The following is a 15,394-nucleotide window of genomic DNA, read 5'->3' as shown; positions in this document are numbered from 1 at the left end:
ACGTGTCGTCGGCGCACTCTGACCTGTGTGTCCTCCCTTTCGAGATATCCGTGGTACTGGTCCTTGAACGCCTGCGACGCCTCGTCGGCGGCGACGAACGTCCGTGCCCCTGGGTGCAGGGTAGGTAGGTCGTAGATGAGGTTGTCCCCTGCGAAGCTGACCGCGAGTGTTTCCCCCAGCCGTTTCTCTGACTGGCACTCGGCGAACATGAGGGCCGCGGGCAGAAGCCAGCACAGTACTGGCAGCGAAAACACCTGGTACGTGTAGCTACGCCGCTTCTGGATCATGGCCACGAGGGTCTGGTAGTAGCTCGGCTTGCCCGGCTTCAGGTCATACAAGGTTTTCATGTGAGCCTCGATTTGCACCGATGACTCGTACTCCACCTCGACGTTCGACATGGCGCCAACGTTCTCGGTGGCCATGACCATATCGCGCTCCTCGTAGTCGATCTCTGTGGCGGCGCCCATGTGCGACTTGGCGATGGAACGGCGCGCTGTGGTGGCCGCTTTTCGGCTCGCCTCGACATTCGCGATGTCTACCTCGAGCACGACACGGGTGAAGATGTCTTCCATGGTGACGACGTGCACCTGCAAGGAGGGGCAGCTATTTTTCGCAGCTTGTTGGGAAGCGACAGCGCAGCGGGCATCTGAAACGTTGCCATCCCCTAGCACCGCCTTTTGCACGCTTGGCAGAAGCCGTAGCTGTCATCTTTCCGCACTCCCGGCCAGAGGTAAGTCGGAGAACTTTTAGCTTTGCACCAGCAAGATAATTTTATGCCGCATTGCGGACTAGTCTTCACTGTGTTTATTGTCTTAAGTCGATAATTGCCCTCCTTCACCCATCCGCCCATTCGCTTCCTCACCCAGTAAATCACCCTCACTCACCCACCCATACACTCTCACTTCGACACTCACACTCTCACACACTCTCTTTCACTCTCACACACTCTCTCTCTCACTCTTTCTCACTCTCTCTCTCACTCTCTCTCACTCTCACACACTCTCACACACTCTCACACACTATCTCACACACTCTCTCACACACTATCTCACACACTCTCTCACACACTCTCTCTCACACTCCCTCTCTCACACTCTCTCTCACACACTCTCTCTCTCACACTCTCTCTCTCACACACTCTCTCTCACACTCTCTCTCTCACTCTCTCTCACACTCACACTCACTCTCACTCACACTCTCACACTCACTCTCACACTCACTCTCACACTCACTCCACTCTCACACTCACTCTCACTCACTTGCCATGGCGAAGTACAGACTGAAAAAAGGTCGCGGTTGTGCTGCGCCTGCAAGCTGTTAGGAAGCGCACGCCTTACATAAAATTGGCTCAAGCATAGCATGCATATTTAAACATGTATAGCCCGCGTACTGCCCGTAGTCCTGCAATGACGGTACTAAGATTTTCTTATAGTATAAGATGGTGCTTACTGCACTTTCAGGACGATTTTCATCACTGCCCTTTGGCCGCACTGCTTCCACGAATTTAGGAGCTCGATGCAAGTGCGCCGAGCTAGGCGTTCATTTATGAGAGGCCATGCGGATTTTGAGCGGTTTACCTTTAAATGAACGCACTTTTGATAAAACCACGTCAGTCAAGTCGCATTGGTGCAGTTGCCATCATAGAGGACGGGAGTAAGAGCACGAAACGCGGCATTCGAAATTGCGGCAAAGCAGCTATTGCTTCTTATTACGTTAGGATGCAGACATCGCTACTTCTGCCTTCGCACGCCGCATACCGAGCTTCCTGATTCGATGACGTTCGATTACAGCCTATTCCCTGCAGCCGATCTGCTACGCCAAAGTATTCCGTTGGCATGGCCCGACCAGCTGGTGAATCGACGCCGACAACTGTGTTCTGATCCGGCATTAATCCGAGTACGCAGTATTGAGCGAGTTGGTTTTCGTTCATCAGATTATTTCAGCGTACCTGTGTCGTTTTTTGTGTCCCTTGTTTTTGCCACGCTTATAAAAGACGGTGACCTATCCAAGTCTTCGACTTCAAGCAAAACGCCGCCAGCGGTAGCTACAGCTTGCCCACATTTTGTATTTGCGAAATATTATTTATCAGGAAGAAGGATTATTTATCAAACAAGTTCTCCGAATGGTCGCATTGGCAGCGCTCTGAAATGCCTCGCTGTAAACCGACACGTTACCTTCATGGATTCGATGCACATGCCCCGCATGTCACTCTCGAGGAGCTGGAGTGCGGCCGACACAGGCCCGACGCCGTTGCGTAGACCAAGGGAGTACACGGCTCTGTTGCGCTGGTCCTGCACCACTCGGCTCTCAGGAACTCGGCTCTGCAGGTTGGAGCGGAAAGAAAAACATGCGGCAAAGAGGAGAATCGCTTATGAATTTAAACAGTCTATAGACTGTCCATAGACTTTTTTCTATAAAGTCGATAGCCTGGCTTTAGACAAATCCTAGACAATATTCTGTAGTCAATACAAACCCCGTAGTCTGTCAATAGACATAAATCTATAGATTTATAGCCATACACTTTCAGCAGGCTTATTTGTAGACGGTCTACATACTGTGTCCAGATAGAAGGAAGTATCGATAGGAAGGGAACAGAGTCTATAAAAAGTCTATAGGCTGTTTATAGACCACTGTTATAAGGGAAGTGCGCATGCTGTATGCGAAACAGAGCGAGTGGAACGTTCCTTATCGCTCGGCATAGTTATTAGGCGAGAAAAGACAAATATATCTGCTATTGTCTGAATAACTACTGCATCTTAAGTTCTATCAGCTAGGGTAAACTGTAAAATGAGATGAATATCAGTAACACAAATCATTGGCTAGTTATCCCGATAACTATGACAAATGTTTCATCCTGTGTCCGGGAAGCTCACTAGCAATGGTATAAATGCTCCCCCCCCTTCCTTCGTGGTATTCAAAAACAGCAAAGATTAATGAAATTACCCTGCAAATTCGAGACATGCTTTAGACTACAGGATCTTAGGCAATGGAAGTGGATCGCAACCGGTCAGTTTAGATTGGATCTGGTCGAAATACATCCGCTGTCCTCATATACGGCGTGCTTCATGGCCCAAAGTGCTTATTTGGCACATAAAACCTTGTTCTGTTTTAACTAGCAGTTTAAAAAATTGCTTCGTTTCTGGAAAACTTTTGTACACTTAATGTAGCACTCCGCCAAGCTAGTGCCGCTTCTGAGTTTCCCGTACCTGAATAGCTTGAAGAGTGCGCTTTGTGTCGAACTTGGAAGCCTTCAGGATGGAAATGTTGTAGCCGGCACCGTAGCGGCGATGCAAGAAGGCAGTGCGGCCGTAGCACTTGAGAGCTCCGTAGCCCAGGATGGCGATTCGATCGGCTAGCGACTCCACCTCTTCAACTTCTGGTGTGGTCATGATGATGCATGTGGTGGGCTTCAGCTTAAGCAGCACCTGCCACACGTTGACGCGAGAAGCCAGGTCCATGCCGCGCACGGGCTCATCCAGAATCAAAACCTGCGCGGCCAGCGCCATGGGGCCTCGGTGAAAAATTGTATACAGTGGCCATTCTTTGCCACACAAGCCACCAAGCTGTGCCGATGCGCCGCACTGACCACCCTGTTTTCCTCGGTATCGTCAGTATTGTCGGTTGGTAGCGCGAATGCCAGTTTAGACGCGCACTGGCTATAAGAGCGCCCGACTGGTGCGTTCCGGTGCCTGCCAGCGATGCCTAACAGTGGGCGCTGGGTTCAAGACAAAATGCTTGCCAGCACGGATGTCCACACAGGGACAAGAATAGCTGCTTCGCCACCTGCTGGAGCAAACGCTTAACCAGCGCCCGCATCTTGCAGTTTGTCCTTGGCGGCGCAATGATTTCGTTCCTTTGCTGGACGCTGCGGACGCGCCAGTCTCGGCGTGAATCCGGCACACTCATCTCGCTCCCAGCCCAGCCCCTTTCGTCGCGCTATCAGGCAACAATGATCGCGTTAGCACTCAGTCATTTGTCCCACTACGTGCTTCATTCTAGCCGTCAGGCCAAGCAATAAAAATGCAAGACTGGTCAACTGCAGCTCAACTAAGCCTCGATGAGACGGCGATTATCTTCACACTAAAGCCGCACTCTACTCATGCTGTGTTGCTCTCCGGGAAAGAAAAGCTGGTTTCCCAGAATACGGCCACTTGAAGCAGCAACGCGGTAGCAGCGGAGCGACATCAGTGCCTGTGCATTGGTTCCCACAGGCGGCGAAGCAGACACGCTTGTCTTCGTGCGCGGAAGTGCGTGCCGACGCGCATCTTGAATACAAAAGCAACCGTTAGACGTCAGTTGTTGGCAGTGACGTGCATTGTACAGTATTAGTCCTTTATCTGCTTATAGAGAAAAAACATGTAATTCTTCGATAGAATTACGCCTCTATTATTGTCACACAGTTCTTTCACAGAAAATAAACACTCTAGTAGAGCAGTCTTCGCGCTTCCGACAATAGAATCAAGACTTATCGCTGGATTCGGCAACCTGAAACTTGGAAAACATGAAAGAATCAACCGCTTGCCTTGTTCTGTACGAGTATTAATTGGTCTCGGGAGATTTGCCAGCGGCTTAATGCCTTGTGCATACATTTCGCACCAACACCAATCGAACTTGTAGATCGTGGTGAACCAGTGCAAAAATCAGATCGCCTTGCCGATCGATGGCAATTGGGCAGCACAATGTAGTACGTATAAATATCTCGCTTCTCGATGTCAATGTAAAGGTGATAGCTATGCTGTCGGGGGATGGAAACAAATAATCTTTTTTTCTATGAAGCCTATCCCTCATCCTTCCACACACAAAAAAAGGGTTACAAGCTTGAAGGAGCCAACTAATTTCATGCAATCCGCTCGGTCTTCTTGCAAATGTACAGTGCAGAAAAGCAATTCATTCAAGGCGGTTTGAAGTGGTGGCCTTCAATTTGACGGCGACTGTACACCGGAACCGCGCTGCGATGGAACAAATGGAGGGGGGAGTGAGAGAACAAAAATGAGAAAGAGGCGCCATAGTGGAAGGTTTCGATTAAGCTTTTACAAATTGAGGTTCTTTAGAGTCTTTGGAAAAATATTCCACTGACTATAGGGTTATTCAAGGTGCACTGATGCCCCGCCGCGGTGGCTCAGTGGTTACGGCGCTCGGCTGCTGACCCCAAAGATGCGGTATCGACCCCGGCCGCGGCGGCCGAATTTTGATGGAGGCGAAATTCTAGAGGCCCGTGTGCTGTGCGATGGCAGTGCACGTTAAAGAACCCCAGGTGGTTGAAATTTCCGCAGCCCTTCACTACGGCGTCCCTCATAGCCTGAGTTGCTTTGGGACGTTAAACCCCAATAACCAATAACCAACCAAGGTGCACTGACATCGCAGAGCACGCGGGCGCCGTTTGCATTTCGCCCGCATCGCAACGTGACCGCCGCGGCTGGTATTTCTTTCGGCGTCCTAGAACGCCGTAGCTGACGTTACCAAGGCAGTTGTGAGTAAGGTCTGCACATGTATAGTGCTGACACAAAAATAAGCGCGAAAAATTCTGTGGTGGAGTTAGGAAAGAAAATTCGTTTTATCGACTGCCAAAATTTACCGAAAGATCTCAGTTATTCTAAGTCAGTTTTAAATAGTGCTGAAAGATGATTTCTGGCAGCATGCTTATTTAGTCTGCGCCCCGTGCTGCGTTTGTTTCCAGGTTGATGACATCGCCATTTGGGGGCAAATTTCGCCAAATCAAAATATGTTTGCGGAAATAAGCCTTTTCGCGTATTCGACACATGAGAGCATCCAATTCTGTTTTGGAGATATCGACGTCTTATTTCAGACTGATTTTTAGAACTTTCCCTCTACTGAAGGAGCCGAATAAACCTTTGTGCGCCAACATGGAGTCTCCCGATCGAGTATTGGGTGCCACCGACCTTCAGAGAGACACTGAAGTCATATAGAAGTCGGTCTGTATTGATAAGGGAATCATGGTCTAATCACAAAAACCACTATCCCCAAAGAACGGGCTTTCGTAAGGAAGAAAAGTTCAGTAAACGAAATACAGATGTCGCCATCAGCCGCCTTTTCGCAATTAAAACGAGTGCATCGACGTCGATTTTCTTCGCGCTGATCGTAGAGGTTACGCTACAGCACCGCTCATTTCGAAGTGGTCGCAATATGTTCTTTTTAATAAGGACGCGCGAGTATACGTAGACGGGCGGGAGGATTTTTAAATGCAATTTTCCCGGCGATAAAGACGCCATTTGCTGCCTGTCAGACGTCAACATAACCAGAAAGTGCTAGAGCATCAATTTCAGTGTGAAAGCACTGCTTCACTCGCAACCCTGAAAACGTCATGAAAAAGATGATTGGTGTAAACTTCGAGATGAAATGACTTGGATACGCCGTGGCTAGGGGAAGGTCACGTGGCACGAAAGTTTAAAAGATATTATTTTGGAGATGTGGTGGTCAAGGCATGTTTAAGCAATAGTAAAGCTAATTCGAAACCAAGTGTTTTCGCAAGTCATACCTGGTTTGACGCTGTTATAACTGACATATTTATTTGGTGGGAGCAACAATTTCATGGAGTTGACTTCAATGTCCTTTTAAAGAGACGCTGCATCCAGGGCGCGCCGCTGCTTCTTTGTAAGATATGGCAAAAAAGCGGAAATTTGCTCAACATGGATAAAACATAGCCTGCCAGACGCGCCTGCAAGCTCCTCCGCAATCGACCCATTCCAACGCTTTCAAATGCGAATAGAATTGTAAAGCCACAAAAAGGAAGCACTTTACAAAAAAAAAAAAAAACCTGGGCCTGGGTTGTATGAAGTTCTGCAATCTCAGTACCAGAAGCAAGTATAGTTGATAGGAGGGCTAAGGACCTCATGCCAGTAACCAAAAAGGTGGAAGATGGATTCATGGGGGGGGGGGGGGGGGGGGGGGGGGCTGTGAGTAGGCTTATCTACAGGAAACTGGGTACATTAAGCTCTGAAGAATACTGATACATTAGTGAACTGACACGAAACATGACCGGCATAGACTGAACGAAAGGCTCGTGTACCGTCACAGCTGAGACCGTTACTTCAATCTCGGGATGAAGCCGATGAACAGGAAACGCGCCTTATGAAGAGATTCAGCATTTCCCTATGGCTAGGCATTGCATCCGCTATAACTTTTAAAGCAGGGCTTTTCTCCCGGTTGTCGGATAAATTCATTTTGCAACGTCTCAAGACGGCTGTACCTTTGGGGGCACGACGAGAGCTATGGCGAGTGCCAGACGACGCTTCTGAGATCCCTGCAGTGCGCTGGCGCGCACGTCGGCGACGTCGCTGATGGAGAACATGTCCTCGAGCTCGACGCTGCGGTGTACTAGCGCGTCCCCGGAGAGACCGGCTATCATGCCGAAGAACGTGAGGTGTTCGGCAACCGTCAGGTCGTAGAACAGCACGTCCCGCTGCTGAACAACGGCCATCAGTTCACGAGCCTTCTTCGTCTGCATCGCCACGTCGTAGCCGTTCACGATAACCTGCGAAGAACGTTGGTCGACGGAGGTAATGTTGCGTGTTATTGCATGTAACTAAAATGAAATGGGTATTTTATGTTGAGCCTAATGAACCGAATCAGGAGGTGGGTTATGAAAGGCACAATAGTGGCGGGCTGGGAAATATTTTCTATCACCACAGGTATTTCCGCCTGTACATATATCACACAGAACACGAATGTGTTTTCATATCGCCAGAATTCGAACTCGCAACCTTCCGTCCGGTGGCAAAACGCCATAGCCTTTAAACCACCGCGGCGCTTTACAGAGAAACAGAATACTAATTAACAGCTGAATACCGACTTCGGTTCCACAGCGCTGCTAGTAGCATTTTTTTTATGTGAGATACTGTGATCTGTATTTTCATAAATAAAATCGCTAGTTAGAAAGAAAGTAATCTTCTACCAACAATTCTACCAAATTGTAAAGCTCACATTAAAATATGTGCTGCTTTCTACACCTTTATTGCAGAGTAAAGTGTGAGCATGCAAGCGCTGTTTCGCCCACTAATCACTTTTTTGAAACTGACGGATTTAACCGCCTGTCAAGCTGCCTTCCTAAACCACCGACTTGCAAGTCGTCACTAGCAATTGACACTGGACAGAAAAAATGGTATGGCTCACCTGTCCCCCCGTAGCCACCGCACTGCCGCTGATGATATTCATGAGTGCAGTCTTTCCAGCGCCGCTAGGACCCAGAATCGCCAGGATCTCTCCCTGATACGCCTTGAAGCTCGTGTCTCGCAGGATGTGCTTCTGTTTCATCTCGTACTCAAGCCTGTTTGACAAGTTTATTTGGGGTTGGTGGGTAGAAGAAAAAAAACAAGCTCATTGTGTGTTTGCAGGCACCTGCACCTTCTGTGTTGCAGAGCAAGCGCAGGGTCGTAAATTATGGTACTATGCAGGGGCTCCGTAACCAAATTCTTGCTTTATGCAGCTTAATAATGCAATGGAATGCAATAAAGAGGCCATTTTAGACACCACAGCTTCATCCGGGTTATGTAAATATTTTTACGTACAAAAGTTAGCGCAGAACACAAGACAATCACAAGAAAGGTGGACAGGACAACGCTCTAAATATTTAATGTTCTTCCACCACTTTTATCGTTTGTAGCTACGTCGTGTTTTAAGTCTTTGTGTCTTTTATCACTTTTATGAACCTTTACATCATTCTGACTTTTGCTGCAGCTGATAGGTGGTGTGGCGATGTGTCTATATATTACGTGTTTCTTTCAATAAAGAATTAGTTGTCAGTAGCGCGTTGTCCTGTCCACCTCTCTTGTGACTGTCTTGTGTTTTGCGCTAACTTTTGTACGTAGAACTATGCACCAACTAGCCCAGCAACAAGTGTTACTTGATTATCTAAATATCTTCTGCGAGCGTATTGAAGACAAAATGATATGTCGCTCCTTTCAGTTTACTCTTCTTTGGGATCGTGATGGGGAAGGAATTCTATATTAGACCTTATCATTAACTAAATAACCCAGCATTTTCAATTGCTAGTTTTGCCCATAAGAGTTGGGGCAATGTTTCTAGCTTTGATGAACTAGCACAGATGAACAAATGGACAAGACGAACGATGGCACACAGACGGAAGCGCTGACCGTATATTTTTTAGCGCTGGTTCATTATAATATGGAAGACCAACTAGCTCAACAGGAAGTGTTCAAGGTTTAAGCTATTGCTATGTTTGATTCGAAGAAATGTGGCCATGCGAACACAGGTGAGTGCAGAGCGGAGAAAAAAAAATCTGTGCCTCCCCCGTAACCGAGAGTAGGGTAAGCATGAAATGCAGAACGATGCAGAAGCGTACGCGGACATGACGAGACGCAGGCCTGACAAGAATGTATATGCAGCGCGTTCGAGACTGTCTAAAGTGCGTAGAGGCGAAAGCGTTTTCCGCACCACTTTGCCTATGTGACACTGGTGACGTCACCACTGGATTACGTCACACATAATTGATGACGAAATAATGACAAATTACTAATTGGTGACTAATTTCTGATTAATGACAAAATACTAATTAACTACTAATTAATGACGCTTAAGCTTCGCCTTTAGGAGTGGAACGCGACAGCGTGTTGTAGCGCTGCCAGGCAGTCCACGGAACGCCACCACCCGTTCGGCGCGATGCCCTTCGAACGCGACGCTTTTTGAGGAAAGGAAATGACGCAGTAATTCTCTGTCATCTCGGTGGACACCCGAACAGCGCCATAAAGGAAGGGAGGAACGCCACCACCTGTTCGGCGCGATGCCTTGCCCTTTGAACGCAACGCTTTTTGAGGAAAGGAAATGGCGCAGTAATTCTCTATCATCTCGGTGGACACCCGAACCGCACCGTACAGGAAGGGAGGAAGGCCACCATCCGTTCGGCGCGAAGCTACCGGCGCTTGTATGCCGGTCCTGTAGGAGGGCTTAGAGTGTCTCGTTAAATCTCGTTAAATCTCGTACGGTGCCCGGATGTTCTCGTTTCAGTGCCCGGATGAGTGGAATTCAGTGCCCGGATGTTGGCTCTCGGTCTCGGCGTGACGTCACCCCACTGCCGACAACGGGAGCTAAAAGCATTTCATGCTTAAAATTACAGTCGGCGTTTCGTGCGCCGTTCTGTATACCGGAAATTGTTATGTAAGCTGTGTCGCGAACGTCAGCTTCATCGATGAATAAGCAATCATCATCTTGTCATTGTCATCAATTGTAATCAATCTGTTATAATCGAGGAGACTCCATTTTTGCAGTTACCATTAAAGGCCACTCCGTTGTTCCTATTCCCAAACTATACATATCTGAGGTTGGTTTCGACCCATCATTCCAATAGATTTGTCTCGGCTCACACCGTTAATACTCGTATACTAGGTAGGCAGAAATGCGTAGATGTCATGTGAACTCATGAGAACGTGTCGACGTATCAAATCATCACGTCGTGCTTGGGGGAGAAGCCTCCCTTTTCAGCGCTGAAAACCGAAAGAACAATTTTATTTACTATATAAATGCGAGATGCACAGCACTGACCAGTTCAAGACCACACTGTCTACTGAGCATACTGTAGTGGCTGAATATTTCCTTCAAAAACCATGTAATTTGATTACCGTTACTGTATTCAGTGACTAAGCAGTTTGGCGTTCAGCTTTTATTATACTTACTATAGTACAAATATAGCCTTTCAATTGCAACACAGTCTATACGAACGATAATATATTTGGTCAAATGCTTTAGGGGAATCTCACAAGGTGGAGTAGATTTGTAGCAAGAGAGTGATTACTCCCTTCGAGTTATTGATCAATTCGCTCTCGCCCTTCCATAAGCTTGCCGTCCCGGTTAGCTCAGTTGGTAGAACGACTGCTCCGGTGAAGCGGTGGTCCTGGGTTCGAACCCCGGACCAGGACGAATTTTTCTTTAACTGCGAAGTTTCTGAGAAAGCTGTATAGCTTTCCTTTATAGCCGTATGGCTGCGCTTGGGTGGTCCATGAGTAATCACTCCCTTACGACAATCTATTTTGCTTCACAGGCATCCTAACTGATGAGGGGTCGCATGTGCAAGGAAATTCTTGAAATCTACAGCGTAAACGCTGTTGAAAAGACACATTACTCAGTGGTTGTAGAAGTTGATTTGCAAGCGACACAATGCTTAGTAGTTTGCTTACTGATTAACCAAAGCGCACTGGCCTGTTTACGAAGACGACCTCTTCCTTGTCGGTGGGGTATGGCTCGAAGTGGATGCCGTCTGGCTTAGAAGGTGGGACCTGCTGGAAAGATCCCTGCTGGCCGGGGAACCAGTAGCTGTACGTGAACGGGAACCAGGGCACGTATGGCACGCCAATGTACCACGTCAGGACGTGGCTGAAGTACCACCCCAGAAAGATGTTCACCAGGCTGTCCACCAGCATCACATTCCAGATCTCGACCATGGTCACGTTGTCCAGCTCCAGCACGTAAGAGGCCGCTGAGCCGAACGTGTACTGCTCGCCTGAGCGAGCGTGAAATGTGAGTGGTTTTTACGCCCGAGCGGTCTTGCTCTGTTGCGGTGGCAGGGAATATAGCAAAGTGGATATTTGGCCAAGTGATTAACCCACTGGTGCTAAGGATTGTACCTTGACGTTTCCTTACACACTGTCACGAGTTCACGACATGACGTTTGCACGCCATGTATTCATTTCAACGTGAGTTTGGGTAAAAAGCTTGGTGTCAGCGTGCTCTCAACAGCCATCGCTTTCCGGTCAAAAAGTTTTCAGTTGCTTCGAGCAGGCAGTGTGAAGCTGAAGGGGGCGCGAATGTCGGAATTCAGCCAGCGTCCAACAGTACGACATCTCTCATTTTCAGACAAGTGTCGCTGCGTCTATAGAGAGACATCTGTTGGATAAAAAATTGTTTTCTCTCTGTGGGCGTTGTACTTGGTTCGATATCTTCGACCTAGGCTTTCACACAATTTAGAATGGCTGCACAAAACTGACAAAATTCTTTTTGCTACTAAATGGCGTCGTACCATTTTCTGAACAATAAGCCACGATAGCAAATTCTGACATTTGTTTTTGATTGTCGAAGCATTTCCTAGCAATACGAAGGCAATGGTTTTTTTTCTTTGATTCATTCAAAATTTGAACATTAAGGGAGGACACTGCAACTAGTTTTGTTATTCTTTCATGAAAGGCAACAAAATTTGCTACACATTATCAAGTGGTTTCAGAATTTACTTTTTTATAGCCAGGCGGCATAGTTGAGAAATTACAATTAGCACAATTACAATTTGTGAAGTCATCCCAGGGGTTGTAAATATTTCAGGAATATGCACAAGTTGTTGATGGCAGCATGTAGCCAAAGGCCTATTCTGTTCAATAAGGCTATTAGCTCTTTTTTAGATTAGATGCCAGACTTATGGAAATGTACGCCTATCTCTAGAATGCATACAAAACAGAGTGCTTTATTGCACTCGCTCAAAGTATCAGAATTCATGAACAAAAAATACAATAACTTTAGTGTCATTTATTACGCAATTCTGGATGGATGAATGCTAACAATCACATATAAAGTGAAAGCTAGAGAAAATCAGCTTTAAGTTCATTCCTTCGGGGACGCCATATATCGCTTCGTATACTATTTTGTTTGAACAAAGGAAAGCAGAATTAAAACCGGCGGAAGCTCTGATCTCTCTCTTTCATGGGGATACTAAGATGGTGGTGCTCCGTTTTCAGAAACCCGCGGAATGCGCGATCTGATGGGACCAACAGAAAAATTCGACGACCACACATACAAAAAATGTCAATTTCTAAATTTGTACCGTGCATTTTGCCAGAATGTTTCGTTATGAGACAGACGAAGACACGTAAATTATTAAAAAAAATAGCAAAATTGAAAATTGCAATAATTTGGGAATTTTATTTTCCGCGTTTTGCCTTAAAGGGCTAGTAAATTGGTCAATTGGTTTTTGAGGAAAGGAAATGGCGCAGTATCTTCCTCACATCTCGGTGGACACCGGGACCACGCCATAAGGAAAGGGAGGAATGTGGGAGTGAAGGAAGAAAGACAAAGAGGTGCTGTAGTGTAGGTCTCCGGAATAATATCGACAACCTGGGGATCTTCAACCTGCACTGACATCGCACAGCATATGGGCGCCTTTTGCGTTCCGCCTCCACCGAAACGAGGCCGCTGCAGTCGGGTTCGAACCCAGGTACTCCGGCTCGGTAGACGAGCGCATTAACCACTGAGACACCGTGGCGGGTAAAGGGTTAAATGTTTGGATTTGGAGCCTGCGGACATCAAATGCGGCCGATGTCACCAAAGGTCGGCTCAGCCATTTGGTGTGACACCACTGCAGCAGCGGGCGCCCATATTTTAGTGTAGTTGCAGCTATTCACCTACCTTTTAGCAGAAATCTAAGCACAATAAACAGTTCGAAAAATTCCCGTTCTCGTCTTCAATATGACAACCCAGTTCTAATGCTGTTATAATGAAGTGCCAATGATGCCTCGGGTCAGGACTCCGCGTTTCCTTCCTCTAGCTCATTTTCAGTTATTAGCTCGGCTGCATCCTTTCTCTCCGTTATTTGGTGCCCCGCGAGAGATCATACGGATGGCCTGCATGTTTTTCTGGCAGCAGCGCATCATTCTCTGGTTCTGCTCCATTTGGAATTTTCGGCTCTTCATTATGTTCACTCCAAAGCGCGAAATTGGGCGGGAATTCGTGGCGGAGTTTTGAGAGTAGAGGCCCATAGGAGAAAGAACCACTTACCGACGGCATTGGCACATCCAATAATGCGGAAGCACCAGTGCATCCCGACGCACGGCAGCGTAGTGGTGAGCAGCTTTGTCCACCGGTCCATGAGTATGTAGTGGGCGGCGCGGCCCTGCATGTCTTCGAGGAGCACGCATGGCATGACGTAGCTGATTGTCCAGTAAATGGCGCCGAACACTACGCCCAGAGTGGTGTCCCTGAAGAAGAGCCCCAGCAGCATGGCTCTGGAGATGTACTGAGCCGTGAACAGCGCGAAGCATATGAGCACCACAGTCTTGCTCGTGCCGTCCAGGAATGACTGAGAGGAAGCGCCGTGACATCAGGGCGCCGTCGCCGCAAACTGACGCTCGCAAAAGACGCGCCCTCTGAGCGTTGCCATATTCCCACACTTTTTTTGTGTGCAAGAGCGGCTAAATCGGTGCTAGTTGTAAAGCGAATTATCACAAGTAGTAACAGTGGTCCAAAAAGTGCGCGTTTTGACTCCTCTGGCTTGAACCATGAGGTAGAGTCTGATGCGTTGCGACACCGTGGCCCCTAGCCCAAGTGGGTTTGGCCCGCCATAAACAATGCGTGGAACATACAACCTTTGTCGAATGTAATGAGTTCGAGAGGTCTGTCTCTGCGTCAAGCTCTTGGGCTCGTTATGCGTTGCGACCGCTACAAATCTCCTGAAATTTAATCGCTACCTACTACAACTAGAGCCACACTTACGTCTTAGAAGCAATCCTCTTAGGCTGTCTATTTTCGAGAGAGGCAGCGCGTGGACTACGTTCTTTTCCCCCTTAACCGAGTGCTGTTCTTCCCTCACGACTCAGGTCTGATGCTCACTCAGACCGGGGCAGTTAGCGTGTGTTTTTCTTGCTCCCAACCTATCATAGCATTAACAATGAGATGCAGAATCCTAAAAAAAGCCGCTGAAGTCTGCCTTCTCCTCAAACAGTTAACGACTCACGTCGAAGCGTGCTACCATGAGAGTCAATGTACTGAAGTCTGTGTGCGTTGAAAAAGTAATGTCTATAATATTTCAACCAAGTGGACAGTACTTTTCTAATCCTGCTAGACCGAAAAAAGTAGTGCCTAAGGGAGCGCAGTCGCGTTTCCAGCACTGACTGTGGAAGCAAGAGACAAAAAAAAAAGTGAAATAAACTAAGACATCACACAGAACAAGCTCAGATTTGTTAACGCCACAAGAAGCGGTTGCCTTCGCAGGGAGGATATATTAATATTTTTGATGCACGCGTCAGCAGCGCTGGCATACAAGCTGACAGCAAGTAGCAGTTCTTTTAGTGGCGCAGCTGTCAAGTGCATACAGCCCGCGTTGACAATCGAGCAGTAACTCACCTGCGACCCGTACTTGCTTGTGTTTTCGACACCCGTCATGTAGGCCATCACCATGGCGACGCTGACGATGCCCGAGAAAAATCCGGACATCCAGTGGCCCATGCGGTAAAAAGACGCGCGCAAGCCAACCAGGCGGAGCTTCTCGCGCATGCCTTGCTGGGTCTCCTCCACCACGCGGGACAGAATGAGGCAGAAGGGAACCATGTAGCCGATTCCGAGCCGGAGCAGCATGAGCCAGCGATGGGATGGTGCGTCCAGCGGGTACGGCCCTGCGATGCCAGCGCGAAGGACAGATTTATTTCCCTTAATCTACTAAGTAACG

The 15,394-nt window shown here is 47.8% G+C and overlaps 1 protein-coding gene across 1 annotated transcript in view; it reads right to left on the bottom strand.

Annotated features, from left to right (window-relative positions):
* LOC149340282 (phospholipid-transporting ATPase ABCA3-like) overlaps positions 1-15,394 on the bottom strand; it is a 34,209-nt gene that overhangs the window by 14,652 nt on the left and 4,163 nt on the right. The window contains exons 3-10 of the mRNA XM_089550709.1: positions 15,073-15,341; positions 13,729-14,029; positions 11,170-11,470; positions 8,131-8,284; positions 7,208-7,492; positions 3,207-3,488; positions 2,175-2,321; positions 24-587 (exon numbers count right to left, since the gene is read on the bottom strand). Coding sequence (XP_089406835.1) covers positions 24-587; positions 2,175-2,321; positions 3,207-3,488; positions 7,208-7,492; positions 8,131-8,284; positions 11,170-11,470; positions 13,729-14,029; positions 15,073-15,341 — 2,303 coding nt within the window. The remainder of the gene's footprint in view (positions 1-23; positions 588-2,174; positions 2,322-3,206; positions 3,489-7,207; positions 7,493-8,130; positions 8,285-11,169; positions 11,471-13,728; positions 14,030-15,072; positions 15,342-15,394) is intronic.

Source organism: Amblyomma mixtum, chromosome 6 (assembly GCF_055824585.1).
Source record: "Amblyomma mixtum isolate Tamu chromosome 6, ASM5582458v1, whole genome shotgun sequence".
NCBI lineage: Eukaryota > Metazoa > Arthropoda > Arachnida > Ixodida > Ixodidae > Amblyomma > Amblyomma mixtum.
The sequence above is the reverse complement of the archived record's forward strand: the minus strand, read 5'-3'. Positions and strand labels throughout refer to the sequence as shown.